Genomic DNA, 23,582 nt, shown 5'->3' with positions numbered 1-23,582 from the left:
GGAGAGATCTGGCCTGATGACGAAGGTGTGGCATGTGCAGGACAAACTGGTGGCAGAGCACAGGTGCCAGAGCCACACTTAGGCCACTGGCCCCTTTTCTTTCCCGGGCAGGCCGCTGTGCTGGGCCAGGGTAGGGATGGGTGTCTCATGAGAACTTGGAAAGCTTTTCTAAGTCCCGAGACCTCTGGGGGAAGAAAGCACAGGAACACCAGTGGTCCTGTCCCTGCCTTGATCCCTGAATAAATTGCCATGGCTTGGGTAAGGCCACACCCTACTCAGGGACATGTCCACAACTGGTTATGTCTCAGTGCTTCTCCAATATACTGACAGACTCCTGCACTGGCCCCTTGCTCTCTAGCTGGTCTGCACAGTGCTGGCCCAGTCTGTTCCTGGAGCCCATAGGCTGTTCTTTTATGGAGATAAGGGTGAGGGCTGGGGTGGGGGTGGGGGATGCAGATCCACAATCAGGACTGGCAGGAGCTTTCTCTTATACAAGGTCACGATAACACCTACCTGGGTATTCAGGAAAGCAGATGGTCAAGGGTGACTTCTTAATCTTCTCGCCAAAGAGGTCTTTCTTGTTGAGGAACAGAATGATGGAGGTATCGATGAAAAACTTGTTGTTACAGATGGAGTCGAAGAGCATGAGAGACTCGTGCATGCGGTTCTGCAGCCCCGGTGGGGAGGGGAGAGAGCAAGACAGAGAGAGACACACACAGAGACAGGGAAGAGAAGAAGAGAATTAGGTGTAAAGAGAGACTGGGCTGTGTAGCACCCAGGAGGCCCTGAACCCCAGGCTCCTCCAGGAGGTCAGTGTGCAAAGCCTACGATGCATCTGATGCAGGCCAGGTAGATATTCTATTCCGGGCCAATGGGAGACTGGCCTGGGACCAGCTGTGGCTCTCTGGGTAAGGCTGAGGTTAGGATACCCGGAGTCCGGATGGCAGAGTCGCTAGGCATGTGATAGTCTCTATTTGCCGTGTGTGTGAGCATGGTGTTGGACTGCAGGCAGCTGGGGTTTCTCCTTGTGTCTGGATTCTGCTTCCTCAGGCCTCTTTCACGGGATAACAGGTGGGAGGGTGCTCACCAGGAAGATGATGGCGTGGCCATTACTAGCATCCTGAGGGTAGCTAGCTATTCAAGGAATGTGGAGGGCCATTTCCGAGGATGGGGCAGGGGATGCCTCCTCTTGCTTGGCCTAAACCAGCCATAACCATCCTTACAAGGTTTTAAGCGTGGCAGATATGGATTACTATCTTGTATACAGAAATTTGTCTAGTAAATGGCTGAATGTGATGTGTACCTAAAATAAAAGCCCGAGTTTCAGGAGGATGGCTGTTCATCCTAGGCAAGGGTCACTTATTTTACTTCAGGAAGCCAATTTCTTGAGGTAGAGGAGAGCCTTGTTGCTCTGTCAGTGAACCTCTCCCCACACAGAGAGGGGTGGGAAGAGGCAGCCTCTCTTACTGTCTCTAAATAGTCTGTTCTAGCTCTGGGACTCTTATCACTGGGGTCTGAACCCAAGCTCTGAGGAATCCACACTAGATCTCTCTAGCAGATAAAGAAGGAGGACAGGATGGGTGTGAGTGTTGGTGAACATCAGGATGGGTGTGAGTGTGGGTGAACATTGCTGAAGCTCATGGACCTGAAACAAAGAGTAGGAGCTGGGTTAGCTGCTGGCAGCTGGCCATTCTGCCTTCCCGTCGGAGCAGGAGGCTAAGGGCGATGGCTCGGTGACCACTGCTGGTCCTCGGGACCCACCTTGCACCAGCACCATGCCCAGCGCTCTACCTGCCTGGAGGGGACAATAAGGTGACACAAATGTGACTCTAAAGAGAACAGTCCTGGGAGGTGTGGATGGGTTAATAGAGTGCTTGCTTGGCATGCTGGAGGCTCTGGCTTCCATCCCCTCCCCTGCATGAAGCAGAAGTATATACTGGGCCCTGAGGGTTGATGGTAATGTAGCGGTGCACGACCCAAATTCTCAGCCGCTTCGCACATCCCCTGGGCAACAGAAAAAGAAATGCAGTGCCTCTTGAATCTGCAGTGAATTACTGTCCTCTGACTCTGCTAAGCAAACCCAGAAACCTTCATTCTTAGTCTCTGATAAAGTCTCCCTGTCCTTTGCACACTCTCGCCATGGAGGTAGAACCATGTAGCCCTGTGTTCAGGACCCAGCACTGTGACACTGGCAACCAATGCAAGTCTGGGAGGGAAGCTCTGAGACCCGGAAGATTCAACAGGAAAAGACATTCTGCCCCCACGGGGGCACCATGTCCTATGGGTGTCAATGCAAAACCTTAGCCAGAAGCAAGTCCTCAACTCCACTGTCCGTGGCCTAAGAGCTGCTGAGTCTACAGATGGCGGTGGTCACAGTACAGACACTGGGAACTCTAGAGGACCAGGAGGAGATCACAGTTGGGTCACCAGAGTTAAACAAGCTAAGGTTGGGGACCACATGCTATGGACAGGGCTGAAGGATCCTTAAGGGTCGCTAAAGCTTAAGTTTGGAGGACTGAAGAGCAGGTCACCAAGGCTCCTGGATCCCTGCCAGCTGAGCCTCAGCCCACCACAGTCCCTACCCCAACACCGTAGTCCACTCTGAGTCCAGTAACACAGTGACCATAGGCTTTAACGAGAACCGAGGTCCTGGGAGCAACAAGATTAGCAGAGGTTCTGGGGTCGGAGGATGTACACAGACCTGCTCTGCAGGGTCAGGGCATGCAGCAGACCTGGACAGAACTCCGGGAGTAAGAAGGGGAGGTGCCAGTGGGGGAGCGCCGGTACTGAGACTCTTTCCCACACTCAGCCTGAGAGCCGTCCCTCAAGAGCCCATCACCAACACGCCCAGAGCACAGAGCTTACGCCAGCGGCATTCATATCACACACCACCATTTGAAAAAAAAGAGAAGTCAGGGTCGCAGATGGCCAGCAGCCACCTGCCTGCTATTGCCTTCGCACGGAGCCACCGGAACCCTCCCCAGCCCCAAAGTTCTCACAGTCAGATACCTGCCCAAGTGGCAGCAGAGCTGTTCTGAGAACAGCAGAAAACCATGTCCCAATGACCAGCACCAGAGCATGTGCCATGGCTCCTAGCTATCTTGAGACACCAGGCAGGAGTACTAGGGTACCTGGCTGGGAAGCAGCTTAGCACAGGGCAGATCTACCTTCTGCCCTTGGCATGCTGGGAGTGCGGAGGGTGGCCAGCATTCCCGACAGCACTATGAGAACCTGGTGTGTGGGCTTATCTGGCACTGACACAACACATCACACTCATGCTAGAAAGAGCTGGCACTTTTTATTAATGGTGGGTGACTAATAAATACATTATGGCAGCCAATAAATTATTACAATAACTAGGTATTTATTAACCAGCAAGTCACTCTTCTTACAAAATTACAGTTAATGAGGGTAGGTGATGGCGGTGGGTCAAGAGGTGGGGCTGGTACACCTAAGAAGGCTCTGCTAAAGGGAACATAGGGTGCCCAGCCTCTGGCCTGGGACTTGAGGGTACGTGTGCATAGGCCACAGGGGTCAAGTCAGAAGTCAGGGAGAACACCAGGAAGTGGAGGGCTACTGTCCATGCTGGGTGGGCCACTGTGGCTGGTGCAGGAGGCTAAGGGAAGGGGAGGGGGAAGAGGACTGCTGGGAAGGGTACTGTTTCTGCTGGTGTCTTTTTGTGCCTGGGGAAGAGAAGAAAGCTGCCTGTCATAGGGTAGTGCACTCTGCCTAGAGGACCCAGGACTTTGGATAGGGGCCATTATTCCTGGTTTTCTTCCACCTGCTCCCTCCTTGACATGGTGACCATAGAGCATGGGCCTGTGGTCAGCAGTGAACCTGAGCCCCACTCTCTAAGCAGATGTGTACACGGCTCTCTTCTGAGCAGTGGGGTGTGGGGAAGTCTGTTTACACTCCTGGCCCTGTTCTTTAGGATTCTGGAAATTTCTTTTTTTAGCTTGTAGCTTGATGGGATTAACAACCTAGAAGGTTCTTGCCTCCAGTGGCTCAGGAACAATGGAGCTGGAGCCCCAGGACTGGGTTCTGGAAAGCTGTGGGTCTGTATCTGGAGCTTGCAGGTCTAGAAAAAAGGGGTGGCAGCTAGAAGATGCTCTGTGCCTCCAGGATCTTCAGAAGAGGGCGACGACAGGCTACTACTGGGTCAGGAGGGAAGATCTGGAGGGTTCATGAGTCTCTCCTGGGTGCGGTGGATCTCCGGGTCAAGAGGCTGGGTCAGATGAAGGGGAGAGGGTCAGAAGAGTGAACCCTGCCCTCAGGTCACTGGCTGTAGCATGTAGTATGTGGGAACCACAGGCACAACTCTTGCAGGAGTACTTTCTGCAGAAGGCAAGGGCTGGGGTGGACACTGTCACCTTCCCTGTGGAGAGCCGGGTATGGGGTTGGTCAGGGCACTCAGTCATATCCAGTGCAGGCCACACAGGTCAGATGCCTCCAGTTCCCAACAGGGTATGGGCCTGGGCTGAGATGATGGAGGTCTTCTGCACGGTACACAAGAGGGACAAGGGGACAGGGCACCAGGATCTAGGGGTTCCATCCACAGAAGGGATCGAGAGAGTCTGAAGGCCAGTACTACTACCCAGTGGCTCAGACTGGGAGGATTCCATTCCCATCCCCACATCAGAGCCCAGCAGCACCCAGCACAGCTCAGAGGCCTCTACCTATGCTTAAAGGAAAGATTCTTGGAATGGACATGGGCACAGGGCACAGGACTTGCCCACAGGTACCTAGACAACAGGCACAGTTCCACGAATATGGTGAGGTACTCTTCCTGGACACTGGCTCCTGGCCTGCTGAGTTAGACTACTTAGAAACTATAGCATGGCCCCACTGCACATAGGGACATTCCCCTGATCTGGTCACTTTCAACACTTCCCCCATACCCAAAGCCACGACGGAGCCAAGATTCAGCTGTCATGCACATTTGTCCCCCATGGTAGGGCCGCTGGTGATGACACAGGTAGGAGACAGGACACTCCCCTATGGACCACGTTCTTGAAGGCTGATAGGAGATAGCCTAAGACCTCCCTACTTGAGGCCAAGAGCGGTGCAAGGCACTAGGCTGAACTCAGTAGGTTGAAGGAGAAGGCAGCTTTGGGGACAGGAGTGGGGAGGCTGGGTACAGGCCCTGATTCTAGCCCAGGACTCTGGCAATTTTGCTGCAGTGACTTGGAGGGGCTGCTTGTGGAATGGGAGCAGTAGGGAATGGCTAGGGGTGGTGACTTCTACCTAAAAATGGTCTTAAAAGTTGGGGTTTGGCTAACGTCCCTTGATGGCAGGTGCTATTACACTTGGGGTTACAGTCTGTAGACACAGGCGGCCACACCCAGGAGCAATGCTGAGAAATAACTGCTGTTGGCCTAAGGACTGAATTGGCCTTCGCCATCACAGCAGGTCACTGAGACTGTGGTCTCCAGTCTCTTCTTGTCACCTCCTAATATATGGCACAGGGTCCTAAAATGATAGAGATGAATGCGGTGGCAGCAAATATGGGTAGAGGGAGAGGGTGAGGCAGCCAGACTGGGGTGAGCTCCCCAAAGGGTCTCCCCTACGAGCTTTGGCACTGGGGAAGGTCCCTGTGTCTGCCTAGACCATCCAGAGTTCTGTTCTTGTTGGAACCAACAAATCCAGAGCTGGTGGCAAGGTCACTGGGACTCTGAAAGAGGGCCAGGGTTCTGCCTGCTGTGACAGAGCAGGGCTCAGAGGGGAAGCCAGGAACATACGGGGCTTGAGGAAGGCAGAGACCCTTCTAGGTATAGACCTTTCTCGACTGCCCTGGAGCACATCTGCATCCTTCGGCAGAGCCTGCCACATGAGCACTCAAGCCCATCTGAACCTCTGGCTGTTCTACCAGCTGAATGGAGATGTCTAGAAATGGCAGGGACAGGTGCTGACTGTCCTCAGCTGAGGCTAGGGTTGCCAAAAACCACAGCACTTCCTTTTGTTTAAGAATCTCTGCAGCAAATCCCACCCCCACAGGTTCCTAGGACTCTTACCCACCCAGGGGGCTAGCTGAGTATGTCTGAGTTGGTTTACACTCCTCCTGAGCCCACCCTTCAGGGCCTGGCTCCTAAGTCTGCCATGCTTCTGCCTAAACAACCTCCAGTTGAAAGGCTGCTGTCTGCTCTATCTGTGACATGAAGCCTGTGTGAGTAGTGCCAGCAGATGGCATTCTCAGGGTTTACCATCAGGAAAGAGCTGCTTGTCCCCCACCCCATGGTACAGGACAGTTCCTCCACCAAGCACCTTTGCAGTCAGCCAGTCTTACAGAATATTCCCAACCCCATGGGAGTCGGGGTTGAATATCCTGGGGAGCCCAAGGGTAAGAGAAGATCACCAGAGAAGGACCAAGATTCAAGGTGAAGGAGGAGAGAACCCTTCCCCAAGGTCTGAGTCTTTGCACCCCAAAAGTGGCCTGATTCCACGTTGGTTTTTGTCGACGGAACCGCCCTCTACCAAACAGACCCCAAGGAAAGCTGAGAGAAGGCATCAACTATCCCCTAATCAACCAGCACTCGCCACGGGGCCATCCTGCCAGCCACCCTGTCACCGAAGGTGGAAGAGACACCAGAACACTGAGTAGGAGGTACAGAGAACAGGACATGCCCATTCTGAACCAGATGGCAGTGTTGCCCACTTGGCCCCTAAGTAAGAGGCACAGCTGGCCAGTGAGCAGCACCCAAATGGCATGCAGTGGTCTCTGGCCTTGTGGTGTGTGGTGCTCCATGATTCTGCCCAACCCTGTTCCCACGAGTCAGGCAGCTGGAATTGGGTAGGGTGGGGACTGCTCAAAGGATGCTTCCTCCTTCCCCCAGGCCAGCCTCCGGGGTTTGCTTCAGTGAACATCTGATCAGAGCTCTGGGTCCAGGGGAGAAGTGAGTGGCAGGGTAGACGACCAGGGCTCAGTAGAGTCCACAGCCTCGAAGGTTTTTGGCGATGATGACATCCGTCACGGCATCGAAGACGAACTGGATGTTGTTGGTGTCCGTGGCACAGGTGACATGGCTGTAGACCTCCTTGTGAGCTGACTTATTCTTACTCTCATACTGCCCTTGGATGTGAGCCACAGCTTCTGTGAAGGCACTGGGGCCTGCAAGATGAAACATCAGGGATCAGTGAGGGGAGGTACCCAAGCCCTGGGCTGGCCATTGTGTCACTGTGTGTCAGGCCAGTGGCCATGGAGCAGGTGCCAAACGCCTCCTCAGGACCGCTAGAAAGCAACAGAGTAGGAAGCCTACGGACTCAACTCCAGCAACCAGCTTATGCCAGCCAGCTGGTGGTGAAAACCCAGAGCAGGGATCACCTTAGGAAACAACAGAACACTCGTTTCCCAGTGACGGGCTTTCCGAGGGTGAGGCCTGGGAAGCTACTTTCTTCTCACACAGCCTACAGACTCCTGATGAAAATTCTGTCTTACCACAAGCTGCAGGTGGGGGATGGAAGCCTGGGTTTAAGCAGGTTCTGCCTCTCTGTGTGCTTGCGAGACTGCAGAGAGGGCAAGGACCTTCCTACAGAGAAGGTAGGAGGACCACGTACTCTGCCTGGCTATGAGGTGCTGTGGGCTCCTCTTCCCCTCTCCTTTTTTATAATGCTTTTGAAAGATTTATTTATTTTATGTATGAGTACACTGCCGTTATCTTCAGACACACCAGAAGAGGGCATCAGATCCCATTACAGATGGCTGTGAGCCGTCATGTGGTTGCTGGGAATTGAAATGAACTCAGGACCTCTGGAAGAGCAGTCAGTGCTCTTAACTGCTGAGCCATTTCTCCAGCCCTCTTTCCTCTCTCCTTGACACTGTCCTCATTGTCTTGGGACAACTGAGAGCTGACTTGCTGATATTCTTCCAAGGTGTCTCACATTGGTCTGGCTCCCTGGTAAGTCCAGGGAGAGGATGTCAGGTAGAAAGCGCTGGCTTGGAGGAAGACCAGATGGGTAAGACTTCAACTCTGCATGGAAGCCTCCCACCCCCTTACTGCCCAAGCTTTCAAGAATCCAGGTCTAGCATAGTCTATATGGGGACCATTTGGTAAGGAAGGAGCTGGGATTTGAGCCACAGTGCAGAGCTGGGGTGACAAATCTGAAGGAGTCCCAGCCATCTCAGGTACACGTGTAGGCCACAGGTCTTGCCTTGAGCATCTAACAGATCACGCTGTTTGTTAAGTCAGGGCTGGACTTAAGGCTAGTCTCTGCTCAGTTAGGGTCCCCTCCTGTCTTGACTCATTTGGTGACCAGCACACAAGTGGGGGGGGGGTCTCACCACCTTAAAGCTGGAGAAGAATCTGGCTGGCTGTCGAGGGAGGCTGAGCCCTGTTCTCCTCAGCTGAATGCTCTTGGAGTCCTTGCTTACTGGCCTACTGGCCTCCCAGCCCGATTTATAGAAACAACTGTAGGAAGGGCAGGGTGTAGAACACTGTGCTGCTTGGCTGACCTCAGGCCATGATCCACAGACACATGCTGTCAGGATTCGTGTCCTCTAGGACCTGGCCACCTGAGAACAGCTGACAAGAACTGGCTTGTCTCCAGGTGCTAAGTAAGGATAGACCCTGCTACACTACCTTATTTCAAGACCAGGTTTGTTGTCTCTTTGACATTGTGAGTTCCCACTGCGCATGCGCCCTCTGCTTATACATGCCTCACTTGTTTCCCCTTAGGATTGCTAATATTACACCCGAGATGGAGATGTGACAAGCCAGGGGCCCAGTACCGAGCTGCCTGGCTCTAGTAGAGGTCTTTGGGGGTGGATTTTTCAGGGTGATCTGGATACACTCAGGCACAGCAGTGTTTCCCCGGCTGCCCCGTAGCTGCAAGGGGCTGTGTGAGATGAGGAGGCTCTACCTGTATATTCAGGAAAGCAGATGGTAAGTGGGGACTTCTTGATCTTCTCCTCAAATATGTCCTTCTTGTTGAGAAACAGGATGATAGATGTGTCTGTGAACCACTTGTTGTTGCAGATGCTGTCAAAAAGCTTCAGGGATTCATGCATGCGGTTCTGCAACAGAGTGGAGATATAGGTGAGGGCTAGCTGTACCCAGCACCCTGACCTACTGACCTACTGTGGCTATGACACAGCAAGACAAGCAGAGGGATGGGCCACCAATGCTCTTAATGCATTACTGGGGACAGACAGAGGGCCCACATGGACAAACAGGACATGTCCCTGCTTCATTCCACACACAGGCAGGTTTGGTTGGAGCTGGGGTGGGTCAGGAGTGCTGTCCCTTTCAGAGAGAGCTGGCCTGGGCAGGGCAGTGAGGTCACTGCAGAGGCTGCAGTCCCTGGAGAGGATATGCACCATGCACGCGTAGAGGACAGGGGTACAACCACCATCCAACATGTCTACACGAAATCGTGGATCATGCAGACTTCTCTACCAAGGTCTCATTCATTTTTGCCAGCGAGGTCAGGAGGGTGCACGCATTCAGTTGAACAACATTAACCGAGGAGTGAGGTCCTCGAATTAATCCTGAGTTGGAAGCAGATACCAGGGGGACAGCGTCTCGGGGGTGATGTTGCTGTGGCCTTGGTTGGTTGGGTGACTTTGTTGGATGACTGGGCTATGGCTGGGCTGAGGGAAGCTCCCTCTAGGAAAGCTGGGAGTTGGGGCTGGTTTCTCAGAAGAGGGGCCAGGAGACCCCAGGAAGAAACTCAGCAAAACAGATTAAAACTGAAAGGAAGCTAAAAACCCAACAGCAAACACAAGAGAAAAAAAAAAAACAGTGAAATCCTGAAAAATTGATCCAGGTCTCAGACCCAGGAAGTCCAGGGCAACTGTGCGAGGCACCTACACAGGCTTCATCTGCCTTGTGCTGGGTGCTGTGTGGCTGGGGTAGAAGGCTGTGTGGGGAGGACGGCCTGGGCTCGAAGCCAGCATGGAGCACAGGCTTGGGGCATTCACAGCAAGGTCACCCAGCGGGGCCCTGAGAACCTGCTGCTTTCAACTCTTAGCTCATGTTTGATCAGAGGGAGGTGCTTCATACCTGCTGGGCTTGGAGGGTCTCTCAGAATCTGCCCATGGTTTTGGCCTTGCTTTGGTAAGAAAAGGCCCTGCAGGCGCTCGTGGCAGTAGTGGTGAAGTTGTGGCAGCCTGTGGCCTGGCTGGGTGGCGCTGAGAGCAGGTACGAGAACAAGATGAACCCGCAGGGTCCCAGGGTGCAGCGGGCAGGGTGGCTGGTCCGATGTTGGGCAGCCACTAACCGCAGGGCCTTCCTGGCCTAGCTCCGGGAGCTGCCTCCAGACAGCTTTGTCTCTGCAGCCCCAACTTTCCCCACAGGCCAGGGAGGGAAGTGCAGAGCTGGCTTCAGGGGAAGGCTGAGGACCAAGGACTGGGTAATTGATGCCTACATCTTGCCTCCCAGGGAAGAGCATCCATATGCTACCACCTGTCCCTGGCTACATCATCTGGACAGAGGTGTGGCACTGCCTGTCACTGAGGTGTCTGTGCAGACAGCATTCCAGCTCTTAGCTCATCAGGCGGCTTTGCCACCATCTCCCCACAGTACAGCCTGAGGAAGGTGTGTCGATTATACACGGTCACAGAGCTGGCAGGAGTGATGCCAGGCCTTGGATTGGATCCATCTGAATCCCAAACTGTCTATCTCACACACATGCTCCCCACTTCCGACAACCGCTAGTTTCATTTCGACAATATTAGTTCATTGCTACTACAACACGGTGCTGCTGCTGTGGGCTGCTGGAAAGTTGGAGGGCAACCCTTGTTTCCTTGGAGGCTTGGTTCTCTTCCCTGGCTGTTGGATGGCCAGCCTTGGGAAGGGAGAACTCTCGGAAGAGCTTGCTTCTGACTTCGGCTCACATGCTTTTCCTTCCCCAAGGTTCTTACCTCCAGCCCTTGTGGAGGAAAGCAAGAAAACTGGGGAATGAGCTGGAGGCAGGGGAAGGGCTGAGAGAGTCAGGAAGAACAGTGGAGGACAGAGCTTCAGGGCCTGGCTGCTACAGGTAAGGCAAGTAAGGCTGGCTACCTCCAACCTGGAGACCTGAGGCCAAGAGGCTTGGTGCCTACTGGACATTCCCTTAGGCCTATTCTGTGCTCTGGGAACTGCTGAGGGCCTGGCCTCACAGCTGGTGGTCCCAGGCCTTGGTTCTGGCAGGGTAGGCCCAAAAAAGAAGCCATGGTCCAGTGGGAAGGGTCTTCTCCCATCCGGCCTCCAGCTCCTTGACTCTTTTTCAGTTCCATGCTGGGTGTGGCATCTTCCAGATGTGACCAGGAGAAAAGGTAGGCCATGGGTAAGACATCTCTAGTAGTAGCACAGAGGAGCTCACAGTTGTGGAGAATGTACTGGGTCAGGCATTCGGATGGGTGTACTAACAAAGAATGTCTTGGGCTTTGGATAGTCACAGTCTTGGGTTCAAGAGCAGTTGAGGACATGTTTTCTCCACCCCACTCTGGGGCTTGGGACTAGACCACTCCCTGCCACAGCCACTGTGAGTGACAGCGCTGAATGCCAGCTAGCACATAATGAAAACCCAGAACACCCCTTCTACCAGCAGCTTAGCCAAAAGGCAGTCAAGACGGCGGGTCCTCCTCTACCGGCACCGTACCCTCACAACACTACCCAGAGCTCATTCACACCCTCCACGGACACCAGTAATGGCTGGCCTGGGACCAGTAAACAAATCAAACTCATAACGAAGATAAGTCTTATTCAAGACTAGCCTGACCACACACCCCCTCCAGTGACCCCTGGTGCTGATTTCAAAGGCTCAGGGTGAAGGGTCTGATTGTATTCCAGACAGGAGGGCAGATGCCAAAGTGTGAGCCCACAGCCGCAAGCCCCACTTGCCTCCCTTGACCAGTAGGACATGCTTGAGGCCTGGGTCCCTTTCCAGGCTCTGTGAACAGGTCCATAGACTTGTAGGCTTAAATTCCAAATGGGAAAAGCTCAGTGGATGTATCTGGCTCAGGGCAATCACCAGTGATAACAGTATACCCACAAGCTGGGCACTGCCAAGCCAGAAACACTTCCAGGACCAGCAGCCTTAGACAAGGCTGGAGTTATTACTGTCTGCCTTACGCATGACAGGAACCCAGGCAGAAAGGTCACCGCCTGAATTTAGCAGTATACCAATGAGAAGTAGAGCCAGGATAAGGCCAAGGGGAAGGCAGGTAAAGGCCCCCTCTTCAGCCAGGTGGCAGGTCTCAGACACTGGGTGTGGATGAGAAATCCCAAAGTCACACTTGACACTCACCAGTATGCTTCCAATCTTGGTGTCCTTCTTGGTCAGGCAGCCCCATACCTCTCTAGCTGGCCAGTACCCAGGGAAGGGCAGACAAGCTAAACCACCTTTTCTGTTGCATGTATGCCCTTGCTTGGCTGTAGTCTTGTTTTGTAGGATTTAATTTGTTTTTCTTGTCTGACAGCTCTGTTACTCTGTTGTTTACTAACAAGGTGCTTTCTGGCCAAGACCCCGACTCTGATATGTTATTTGTAGTGAATTAGTACACAGACGGCAACAGGAGGCTCCCAGCTACCTCTGCCACACTGACCTCACTTGGCAACTGCCTTGGCAATACAAAATAGGCAAGGGAGCTTGGCACAGCCCGTCTGTGAGGCCCGAGGCCTCCCACTGTTGACCTGGTCTATGGGCAGCTGTCACTTGAGGTCACTCACCGTGGTTTCGTCCTCGTGGAGCACCTGGTCATAGCCGCTGAGTGCGACACAGAAGATGATGGCCGTGACATCCTCAAAGCAGTGGATCCACTTCTTGCGTTCAGATCGCTGGCCTCCAACGTCAAACAGCCTGCAGGCAGTCAGAGAAAGCAGTGAGGGCCGGGGTTCCGGGAGCTAGTGCTGAGAGCGATGAGCGGCGGGCGCGCACTACCTCATTCTGAGCCCCAACAGACGGACAGATGAGCCACTGCCACCCTTGGGACTGGAGCAGCTCTCATTACCCATGAGACCTGTTCCAGGACTGAACTGTGTGCTCAAGTACACTGACTCAAAGCCCTGCCTCAGCTCTTCTCCTAGCTTCACCTGATATCAAAACACCAGACCTGGAAGACAGAACAGGGGTCGCCAGGCCTTACATAGGACATACAGGTTACTCTTAGGAGACAAAAATCCTTCAATAGGGTTCTGGAAACCCAGCAGCACAGTTCAGGCCCTTGTTATTAGGTCCTCAGAGCCTGCATCTGGGGAAAACTTGTTTTTGCTTTTTTGGCTTTTTCTGTTTTTTTTTTGGTTTTGTTTTGTTTTTGTTTTTTTAAGCCTACAGCACCAGGTATTCCCAGGCAGTCTCCCATCCAAGTACTAACCAGGCCTGACCCTGCTTAGCTTCCAAGATCAGATGAGATTGGACGAGTTTGCAGTGGTAAGACTTTTGTTTGTTTATTTTTTTAGACCTTGCCTTCCCTGAGTTCTCCATCAGAAGATCTTCTTTCTCAGCTTCTCTAGCTTTGAGATTATAGTGATCTTTGGTCTTTCAGGCATTGCTTGGGCTTACCCACCTGGTTCAGGCTTACTGCCATGCTCCCTTCCAAGGGGCTCTTAAGCAAGTCACTAGTTATTTTTAGCTTTTGAACTTGGCAGAAACCAAGTACCCAGATGGGCTTCTTCTGGTATCTAGCTGTCTGACCAAATGAGAACTAGCCTTGAGGCAAGATGCTACCTGGCTATCCAGACGAGGTGAGGCAGGGCATGAACATTCCCCCATCTTTCTGGCACATCTCCAGGTCCATCCCGTACCCCATGTCCTCAGGCCTCACCTGAAGTGGAGGTTCTTGAAGGTGAAGTGGGTTTCTACGATGCCGGTTGTTTTGACCCTGGTTCGGAGGATGTCCTGCTCAGTGGGCTGGTAGTCAGCGGCTCCAATCCTATCCAGGCTGTCCAGGTAGCTGGGGATGAGGACATACAAGAGTCCATGGACCTGGGACCTGTTCTAGGCTCACCACCGTTAGAGTCTGATATCAGCCACAGCTTTTGCAAGGTTGACTGTGGGACCAACGGAGGTGGGGCAAGCGAGAGCCTGAGGTCCTCTTATTCAGACTCAAAGGAGCTGGGCACACAGACCCAGCGAATGAGACCACCCAGTTCATAGCACAGTTTTGTTATGTCTTCATTTAAAAATAACAATTGCCAATAGGTAACATCTATTCTTTTTAAAAATATATCTATTTTGATAGTATGTGTGTGTCTTGTCTACATGAATGTCTCTGCACCACATGCATGTGCACCATAGAGGTCAGAGAGGGTCTCAGATCACAGACAGTTGTAAGCTACCATGTAGGTGCTGGGAATTGAACTCAGGGCCTCCGGAAGAACAGCCAGTGCTATTAACCAGTGAACCACCTCTCCAGTCCCAGGTTCTATTCCTTACATGTATTCATGCTCCATCTTTAACTTTTCGGTGCCAAATGTACTGCCTGACACATTAAAAAACTGAGGCTCGGTGCTTGACAGTCCCATGGCTCCACAGTCTTCGTGCTTAGAGCTCTATGGTACTTTGAGAGGCTCTGAGCATCCATCTATCATTTGATACTTCCTCCTTTTTTACCAAGAGGTCTGTGTGCCTCTTCCCATTTGATGCTCTTGTAAGTGGGGGGTTGGGGGGGGGGTCTACCTCAGCCAAGCAGGGGTAGGACCTCCCTGGAACCTGGATCTCTGGAATTAGGGTTCTTCAAATGTTCAAAATGGGGGTGGTCAAGGGAAGGAGCTGAGGCACCAGAGTAGGTCTGTGATATTGGACCTGCCCAGGTCCCTTAGGAGGCCAGAATGTATCTGGGAAGGTTTTGCGTTCAGTCCTCAGTGGTTGACTCTCCTTGTCCACAGCTACTAATGGCCAATTCTTTCAGGCTAACCTCCATGATCCTGTCAGACACTAGGCCTGGCGAACCCTTTCCTTTGTCTTGCTGGGTAACATCCTCTGAACACATACAAGCTGGCCCCTGCTCTCACTTTATGCCTCCCAAACCATGTAGGCTGGTTGTTTCTTTCCAACTTGACACAAACCTAGACATATTTGGGAAGAGGGAGTCTTAATTAAGAAAATGGCGTCATAAGATTGGTCCTGCAGGCAATTTTATATGACATGTGCTTGTTTAATGATTGATGTGGGAGGGCCTCACGTAAAGTGACAAAGTATTATGCTCACCAAGGGTGAGTGAAACAGCAGTCTAGGAACAGGCTGGCTCCCTGTCCCTCCGAGCCTGGGACAGGGTTGGGGTGGGGTGCTATGGTATGGTGATGAATTGGGATTTTAGGATGTTAATGGCTCCTCCTGGAGCTGGGTGGTTTCACAGCCTTATCAGGGGCAGTTTGACACCTAAAAGCACACAACACTGGAACCCAAGTAGCATTTATGAGAGCAGAGGTGGCGGCCACGCACCTGCTGTCACAGCACTCGGAGGCTGAGGCAGGATGGAGAATTCTGAAGCCTGTCTGAGCTATAAAATATTCTCTAGGTAAACCTGGGATACACGGCAAAGCTACCCTTGAGTCTGTCTTTCTGTCTCCCTGCTTCATCTTGCTGTTGGCTTTCTCTCTGATGGGTAGCACAGGACACATGACCAGAGAATGTGGCAAAGGAGAGCCAGAGGATGAGACTGGGGGGCATTCAGAGGTAATGGGGGGTTCAGAGGGATTGGGGGGATTCAGAGGTAATGGGGGATTCAGAGGGAATGGGGGGTTGAGAGGAAGTGGGGGTTGAGAGGGAGTGGGGGGTTGAGAGGGAATGGGGGTTGAGAGGGAGTGGGGGGTTGAGAGGGAATGGGGGTTGAGAGGGAATGGGGGTTCAGAGGGAGTGGGGGTTGAGAGGGAGTGGGGGGTTGAGAGGGAATGGGGGTTGAGAGGGAGTGGGGGTTGAGAGGGAGTGGGGGTTGAGAGGGAGTGGGGGGTTGAGAGGGAATGGGGGTTGAGAGGGAGTGGGGGGTTGAGAGGGAATGGGGGTTCAGAGGGAGTGGGGGTTTGAGAGGGAATGGGGGTTCAGAGAGAGTGGGGGATTGAGAGGGAATGGGGGTTGAGAGGGAGTGGGGGTTGAGAGGGAGTGGGGGGTTGAGAGGGAATGGGGGTTCAGAGGGAGTGGGGGTTTGAGAGGGAATGGGGGTTCAGAGAGAGTGGGGGATTGAGGGAGTGGGGGGTTCAGAGGGAGTGGGGGTTGAGAGGGAGTGGGGGTTTGAGAGGGAATGGGGGTTGAGAGGGAGTGGGGGGTTCAAAGGGAGTGGGGGGCTCAGAGCAGCAAACTGGAGGCAGTGGAAGCATGCGAGAAAAAGAAAGGTGAGCTGGACTCCATATTTCAAGGTAATAGTCAGGAAATATTGGCTACAGCAGAAAGAGTATCTAAAAATAGCTGAAGGAAGTGGTGACAGGTAGTATGTGTGTGTGTGCGTGTGTGTGCATGTGAGTGTGTGTATACATGTGAGTGTGTGCATGTGAATGTGTATGTATGAGACAGCATGCATGTGTGTGTGTGTGAGTGTGTATGTGAGTATGTATATGTGTGTTAGTGTGTATGTGATTATGTATGGGTATATGAGTGTGTGTGGTGGGGAAACTGTTGTTCATTTCATACCCTACTCTGTTGTTGAGATGTTTTTGCAAGAGACTCACTTTAGTATTAATTCAATGGTAAAATTTCAGAGGAATATTTGGTGGACATCCAGAAGACAGGCTGAGGCCAGTAGGTCCTCTGGGACCCCTGACAGTCCTTCTGGAAGAGAAGTGAACCTTAGCCTGGGGACCAGCAGGAGACAGCTGGGCAGTGAAGCTGTGGCCTCCAGGGTTACCCTGGAGGTCCTGGAGGGAGCTGACTGAGACTGTTCCATCTTTTGGGGGAGGCCATTCCCAGGCCTATGATCTGAGTGTACACAGGGAGTTTGGAGCTCTGCTCACCAAGGTGTCCCTGAGAATGCACAGGGCTTGGTGGCCCCTGGTCGGCCACGACCTTAGATAACTGACTATATACAATCCCATGTGGGTGTGAGAAATGGGAAGAGGTTCTTGGTCTTGCTCTGGTCCTGTGGTTGTCTGAATAGGAATGGCCACTACAGACTCATCCGTTTGAGTGCTTGGTCCATAGGGAGTGGAATTATTAGGAGGTGTGGCCTTAGAGTAGGTGTGGTCTAGTTGGAGGAAGTATGTCGCTGTGGGGGTGGGATTTGAGGTAGCCTATGCTCAAGCTCCACCCAGTGTGGACTCCAGTTTCCCACTGGCTGTCTTCGGATCAAGATGTAGAACTCTAAGCTCCTCCAGCACCACGTCTGCCCACACACTGCCATGTTCCCTGCTGTGGTGATAACAGACTAAACCTCTGAAACTGTAGGCCAGCCCTGACTCTTCACAGCAATGGAAATACTAATTCAGACAGGTCCCTAGTTTATTCGGTGCCATTATAGCCACTGAAATGCTTGAATGTCATTAGCCAGTGCTGTTCTGTTGGGGCCAGCTGGTTATACCAGTATAACGCAGAATGCAGTTTTACATTTAAAATTTTTTAAAAATTGAGTCAGGGTCTCACTGTATAGCCCAGGTTAGCCTCAAACTCGCTACCCTTGTGCCTCTAATCCTGATCTATCATTGTACCTAGAGATCATGGATTGTTAATCTCAGCACTATTGGTGTTCTGTACGGGTTGGTCAGTTTGGACCAGATGTTTTGGGGCTGTGCTGTCCAGTGCAGGATGTCTATCATTACGTCTGGCCTCTGGGTGCCTGGAGCACCACCCCCTAGTGCTGACAAATGCCTCCAGGGTCAGGCCCCGGCTGAGAAAGAAGCACAGTGACAATGTGAGTCACTCACATCCTTCAACGCTGGAGGGTAAGACCCACAGCAGCTTTACTGCAGACTCTTCTGGAAAGCTGGGGTACGAGATTACAAAAACCAGGGCAGTCTCAGTGCCAAGATATAACCCCAGTGTGTCATCCATTCCAGGACTCTAGAGCCACCCATGGGGAGAGGGTGGCAAAGCTCAGCAGGCTGTCACCCTGGTGTCACAGGACGGGCTGAGACACTTTCTTGGCTGTGGCTTTTACCACTCCTCATTTCTCTTCTTCTTCCCTAACTGCCATCCTTTCTTCCTCTTTATCTAGTTATAGCACAATGCTGAAAGATATGCTTGGTTATTCGTTCTATTTCTTGGCGGAGAACTACTCAATTCTTACTTTTTACTTGAAAGCTAGAAGAAAATCTTGGAGTGGTGGTGACACCAGAACCTGAGAGGCAGAGTTAGGAAGGTCAGGAGTTCAAGGTCTTCATCAGCTGCATAGAGAGTTTGAGGCCAGCCTGGGTTACATAAGACGCTGTCTCTCAAAACAAAACAAAGCAAATAAAAAACTAAAAGCAAAAAGTTTTTAAGGCACACATAAAGTAATGGATTTCCTTCTAACATTTTCATACACATTTTAGAAATTTATTTTTGTGGTGGTAAATACTGTCCAGGGTCTGGCATGTATTAAGCAAGGGCTTGAGGTAAAGCTCAGCCCCAAGTCTGTAGTTTTCTTAGAAATAAAGAGAGGCACAGTCTGTATGGCTTTCTGCCTGTATATTTTTGTTACTTCTTGTGTATGTATTTTGATTGTTTGAGATACATTTGTTGATATAGCTCTGGCTGGCTTGGAATTTTCTGTAGACCAGATTGGCCCTTGGTTCACAAGGATCTGCCTGCTTGTATTTCCTGAGTGTTGGGATAAATGGTGCCTTCTGCACACCATACTTATGGCCTGGGGCTTTTCAGAATAGAAGAAACAAACCCTACCTGCTAGTCTGGAACCTCTATGGGGTACAGACATGGTCCAGGAGAAGAGGTGTTTTAGTTAGAGTTTTATTGCTAGAGACACCATTACCAAAGTAACTCTTACAAAGGACATTTAATTGGGGCTGGCCTACAGTTTCAGAGGTTTGGTCCATTATCATCAGGAAGCCTGGCAGTGTGCAAGCAGATATGGCACTGGAGGAGCTGACAGTTCTACATCTTGATTTGAAGTCAGCCAGGAGGTGGCTCTTCTGCACTGGGTGGAGCTTGAACACTAGGAGACTTCAAAGCCCACCTACACAGTGACATGCTTCCTCCAACGAGGCCACACCTCCTAATGGTGCCACTTCCATGGGCCAAGCATATTTAACCCATCATAGGTGGTGCCCAGGTTTCTGTCCTACAGAAACTTCCTGTGTGGTTATCTTTTTGCTTTCTCCCTTCTCTGTCCTCTTCCTCATCCTGGGCACAGGAAGTAAAGTCCTTCTTGTCCCTTCCCCTCTCACCAGTCCCTGTGCCTGCATCCTCCTCCAGCCTCCAGCCTGTGTGTGCACTTACTATTTGGCAGAGTCATTAAGCTGATACTCCCGAGATCGGTTGAAGCATTCCTGGATCCCTGAGTCGCCCCAGAGTCGCATCATGGCAGAAAGAAGTTCTGCAGAGAATGGTTCAGTGTCTTCCATACGACTCACCACGTCACACACCATCTTGGAGTCCGCCTACAAGGACAGACAGACATATTGCTCTGAGACCTTGGTTAGGTTTCCAACAATCTCTAGCAGGGCAGCTGGCCCATGACCAGACACACCTGCATGCCCAGGAGCTGTGAGTGGTTCTGGGAGCCTCACTTTCTTCCAAAGCCCTTCTGCCTCAAGAAAGTTCTAGAAAAGAGATTCTCAATCTGTGGGTCTTGTCCCCCTTTGTGGGGGGTTAAAAGACCCTTTCATGGGAGTTGCCTAAGACAATTAAAAACACAGGTATTTATATTACAATGCACAATAGTTAGCAAACTCACAGTTATGAAGTAGCAATGGAAACATTTTTTATGGTTGGGGTCACCACAATACGAGGAACTCTGTTACAGGTTCACAGCATTAGGAAGGCTGAGAACTGCTCTAGAGTAACAAACTCCATGGTCATTTCCACCTCTCTATTCCCTAAAACAACCCTCATTCCATCTGTTTGAAAACAAGACTTTTGTACAGGATTTATTTTTCCCCTCGGGCAGGGGAACAAAATTAAAACATGGCATTTTGGGCTAGAGTTGTAGTTTCCTATTTTCTTATCTGAGGGAGCAAGTCCCTGGAACTTGTCTCTGCCTGCCAAAGTTTCTGGTTATTTAAGGACTCTGAGGGACTGGACCTGTGTAGATTTATACTTTACAGGTATAAGAAGCTAATCTTTTCATAGATACTTAAAACTCATGTCAACCTGACTGAGTCACAAGAACTCAGGCTCTTAAATGTTTTATTTAGGTCTTGCTGAATTGTGCAAGATGACCTTGATTTTCCTACCTCAGCTCGGTACTAAGATCCCGTGTGTGCCACCATGCCCAGTTTGAAATGTAATTTTCCTCATTTGAACCCAGTTTTCTGTGACTTGTGGCCATCAGGCCTGCATGTCCCCAGGAACAGGAAACGAGACAATCGGTACCCAGCTCGATCCTTCCTCCCGCTCCTTGTCTGAGGGCACAGTTGAGGGAGCAAGTTTTGACGGCTGCAGGGAAAGTCCTGGGTAATTCACAGGCTCTTCAAGCCCATCCCTCAGCTACAGAACAAGCAGGGCTCACTCATGTTCAGTGGTGGAACACTACTGTCTCAAAGGCTCTTGGGAGCCACAGGGCTGCTCCACCGCCACTGCTGTGCTCACACACTAGCAGCTCTGTACAGCTTACCAAGGATGGCTGTGCACACACACTGCTTGCTTAGACCTTCACAACCACCTGCGCTACGAGAACAGTATGATCTGATGTTTCTTCGATTTTTGGCCTGTTCCCCCTGGGGCAGAATACACTTCCTGCTTCCCAAATCTGTGGCTACCGTGTTAGCGAGCTAGTGAGGCATTGGAAGGTCACTCGGGATGGTCTTTCCTCAGCAGAAGCTTGTAAAACCAGAGATCGCAACTGGGACTCTTGAGCACTGGCCAGGAGAAGGGATCTGAGTTGAATCATGGGCCCTGGGTAGAGACATGCCTTCTGCACCGTTGGAATAGTAATAGATGCCTCCCTAACTGCGAGCTCAGCATTCCTGAGGCAGGCAGGTGGATCCAGGCCAGTCAGAACCACACATCATGACTCTGTCTCAGACAGAGAAAGATGGGAGAAGGGTAGATGGGGATTAAACCTTGTAAGATTTGTAAGATTCCTACTTAGGGAGACTTTCTGGTAAAGAACAAAGACTACAGTCTCCTCCCATTAGATATGATTCAAATGGGTCTGTTGATAGCATCTGGAAAGGCAGGACATTGCCTTTCAGGGGAGGCAGTCAGTTCTAGAGACATGAGGAGCAGTATGAAGCCTATCCGAAATGTGGCTTGGTACAGCAGTGCCTTCCTGTGGCCACTGTCCACTTGCACTCTTTGGGAGTGTTTCTCTTTACTCTGTGATGGACACAACTTTCTTTCTAAAAATTATTATTTTATGTGTGGGTGCCTGAATGCATATCTGTGTACCGTGCGTGTGCCTGCCCGTGGAGGCCATAAAAGGGCATCGGGTTCCCTGGGAAGAATAGCCAGTGCTCCTAACTGCTGAGCCATCTTTCCAGCCCTCCTTTTGTTTTCTGTGCTGTGCTCTGGGTACCTCATTTGAGTTCTTTCAACAGAGGGAAATTCAGATAACAGGACTTCCCTTGGCTCACAGTATGTCATGGAGTGGCAGTGTGTGGATTCCAATAGGATGCACATTGCCCGCTTTTATAGGTTGATGTGGGCCTCTGCCATCACCATGAATGTGCCTGGGCTGCCATTCATCCCAGCAGTGGACTTGGGATACATACACAGAGTGGAACCCACAGCAGGTCTCTGAGCCAAGTAGCTGAGTTTAGGTGAGGGCTGTTCCACATGTTGGCTGTGGCACTTGGTAACATAGCACCTATGGGTGTTAGTCATGGCTATAGAGGTTAAGGACATTGCTTCTCTGTTTCTCAAGGTAGTATTTTTAGAGGCTTCATCACAGGTTGGAGACAGAGATCTTAGGGACACATCCTTGTAAGCTTGCTCCATTTGAAAAATCCTGGGCTAACAACACACATCACTAGAGAATAGTTGGAAGGAGCAGCGCAGGTTAGAACAGAAGCTAATGGGTTCACCTGGCCGGGTTTCTGTATTTTTGTCTGCATAACACTGCTTTGAGCCCTTTCAAAACCAGTAGACACACCTAGCTAGTTTGAGAAGTAAGTGGGTGGTGTAAAAATCCTTGGTGTCCTCTGGGGTGGGAGAGACAAAGGAAACTCAACACCTGGAGGGTTTGTGGCAAACAGAAAGCCCTGTGGAAAGGGTAAGTGGGGATTCTGCTGCTTGAAGAATTCTCTGGAGCCCTGGTGTCTGACTAGTGGCTTTGACTTTGTTAGAGTCTGGCTACTGCCTAAGGTTTATGAGGAAATTGTCAGCTGTGTTCTTGCCTGCTCCAGGAAGGGAGTGAGTGACTCCTGGCGAGAAACTGGAAGGCCATCCTACCACGCTAACCAAGACACAGCACGTTGAGGACAGTGTTCCAAACACCTGGGTCTCTAAGCCACCTCACCTGCCTTTTTTTTTTTTTTTTCGGGGAGGGGGTGTTCACTGAGGCAGCCTGGTTTCCTAGGGTCATTCTGGAAAGTGGGTGAGTCTGGACGTTTGGTGCCCCAGGCAGCCAGAATGACTCAAGGAGGGGTGGGTGGAGAAGGGGGAGCGGCCTCCACCTGAAGCTAAAAACAGCAGCAGGACCTGTGACTCAGGGACCTGCTTCTGCTTGCTCTGCCTGGCCTGGTTGCCCTTAGGGTATCCTGAAATCTCTGGGTCTGTCTTACTACCTATGGGAGCAGCCAGTGGACCTAGCTAGAGCTCCCAAGTTCTTCAACCACCATCCCCAAGGAGCCTGTCAGTCCAGTACACTGACAGATTTAGAACAGGGCAGGACTCATGGGGTTCCTGGGACAGGTCAGGCAAGGCTTCTTCTGGTGGGTCAGAATCATTCTCCAATCCGACTGACCAGAGTCACCTCACATCCACATAGAGGATGTGGGGGTTACACAGAGGCTGTGTGTAGATAAACTGTGGGTCCCCATAAGGCTACTTTGTCCCCAGATGTGGGATGTGGAATATGTGGAACTTTATGCTTTCTGCTCTTGAAGGCTTGCCTGTAGCCTGCAGCTGTGGTAGGGGCTGTCCTGGGGTTCTCCACACACACATCAGGGGTCCAGACCTATCCCTCCTCTCCATGAAAGCAGAGAGAGATGCCAGTCCCTGTCTGTCCCTGGTCCCCTTTTATCTCCCCTAGCTGTGATGTTACTTCTCATGCTACTGACCTGGCAGAAAAGCCAGAGGCCATAGGCAGCTGTTCCCATTCTTTCCCTGTGTCCTCACCAACTGTGGCCTCAGTCTTGCTCTCTGCAGCCTGGGTATCGCATTGCCAGAGATCACTAGTGTACTAACACCCAGACTCCCTTCTTCATTAGATAAAGGACCCCGGTTTTGTTTGTTTGTTTGTTTGTTTTTGAGATGAAGTTTCTTTGTGTAGCCTCGGTTGTCCTAAAACCCACCCTGCAGACCAGGATAGCCTCAGACTCAAGAGCTCTTTCTGCCTCTGCCTCCCAAGTTCTGGGATTAAAGTTGTACACCACCACTGCCCAGCAGAACCCCTAATTTTTATCTGGGCACAATGGCTTACA

At 51.5% G+C, this 23,582-nt stretch overlaps 1 protein-coding gene across 2 annotated transcripts in view; it reads right to left on the bottom strand.

Annotated features, from left to right (window-relative positions):
- GNAO1 (G protein subunit alpha o1) overlaps window positions 1–23,582 on the bottom strand; it is a gene marked incomplete at its 5' end in the record, with an annotated part of 149,062 nt that overhangs the window by 4,931 nt on the left and 120,549 nt on the right. Inside the window, 5 exons of one of the 2 annotated variants that reach the window (XM_080936989.1) lie at window positions 3,313–7,105; window positions 8,854–9,007; window positions 12,645–12,774; window positions 13,739–13,867; window positions 19,276–19,436. In XM_080936989.1, coding sequence (XP_080793115.1) covers window positions 6,918–7,105; window positions 8,854–9,007; window positions 12,645–12,774; window positions 13,739–13,867; window positions 19,276–19,436 — 762 coding nt within the window. In that variant the 3' untranslated portion in view covers window positions 3,313–6,917. Of the gene's footprint in view, window positions 1–513; window positions 668–3,312; window positions 7,106–8,853; window positions 9,008–12,644; window positions 12,775–13,738; window positions 13,868–19,275; window positions 19,437–23,582 lie in introns of those variants that run through there. The other variant, XM_080936990.1, reaches the window with a different exon arrangement.

Source organism: Micromys minutus (assembly GCF_963924665.1).
Source record: "Micromys minutus genome assembly, chromosome: 24".
NCBI lineage: Eukaryota > Metazoa > Chordata > Mammalia > Rodentia > Muridae > Micromys > Micromys minutus.
This window is presented reverse-complemented; position numbering and strand designations above follow the sequence as displayed.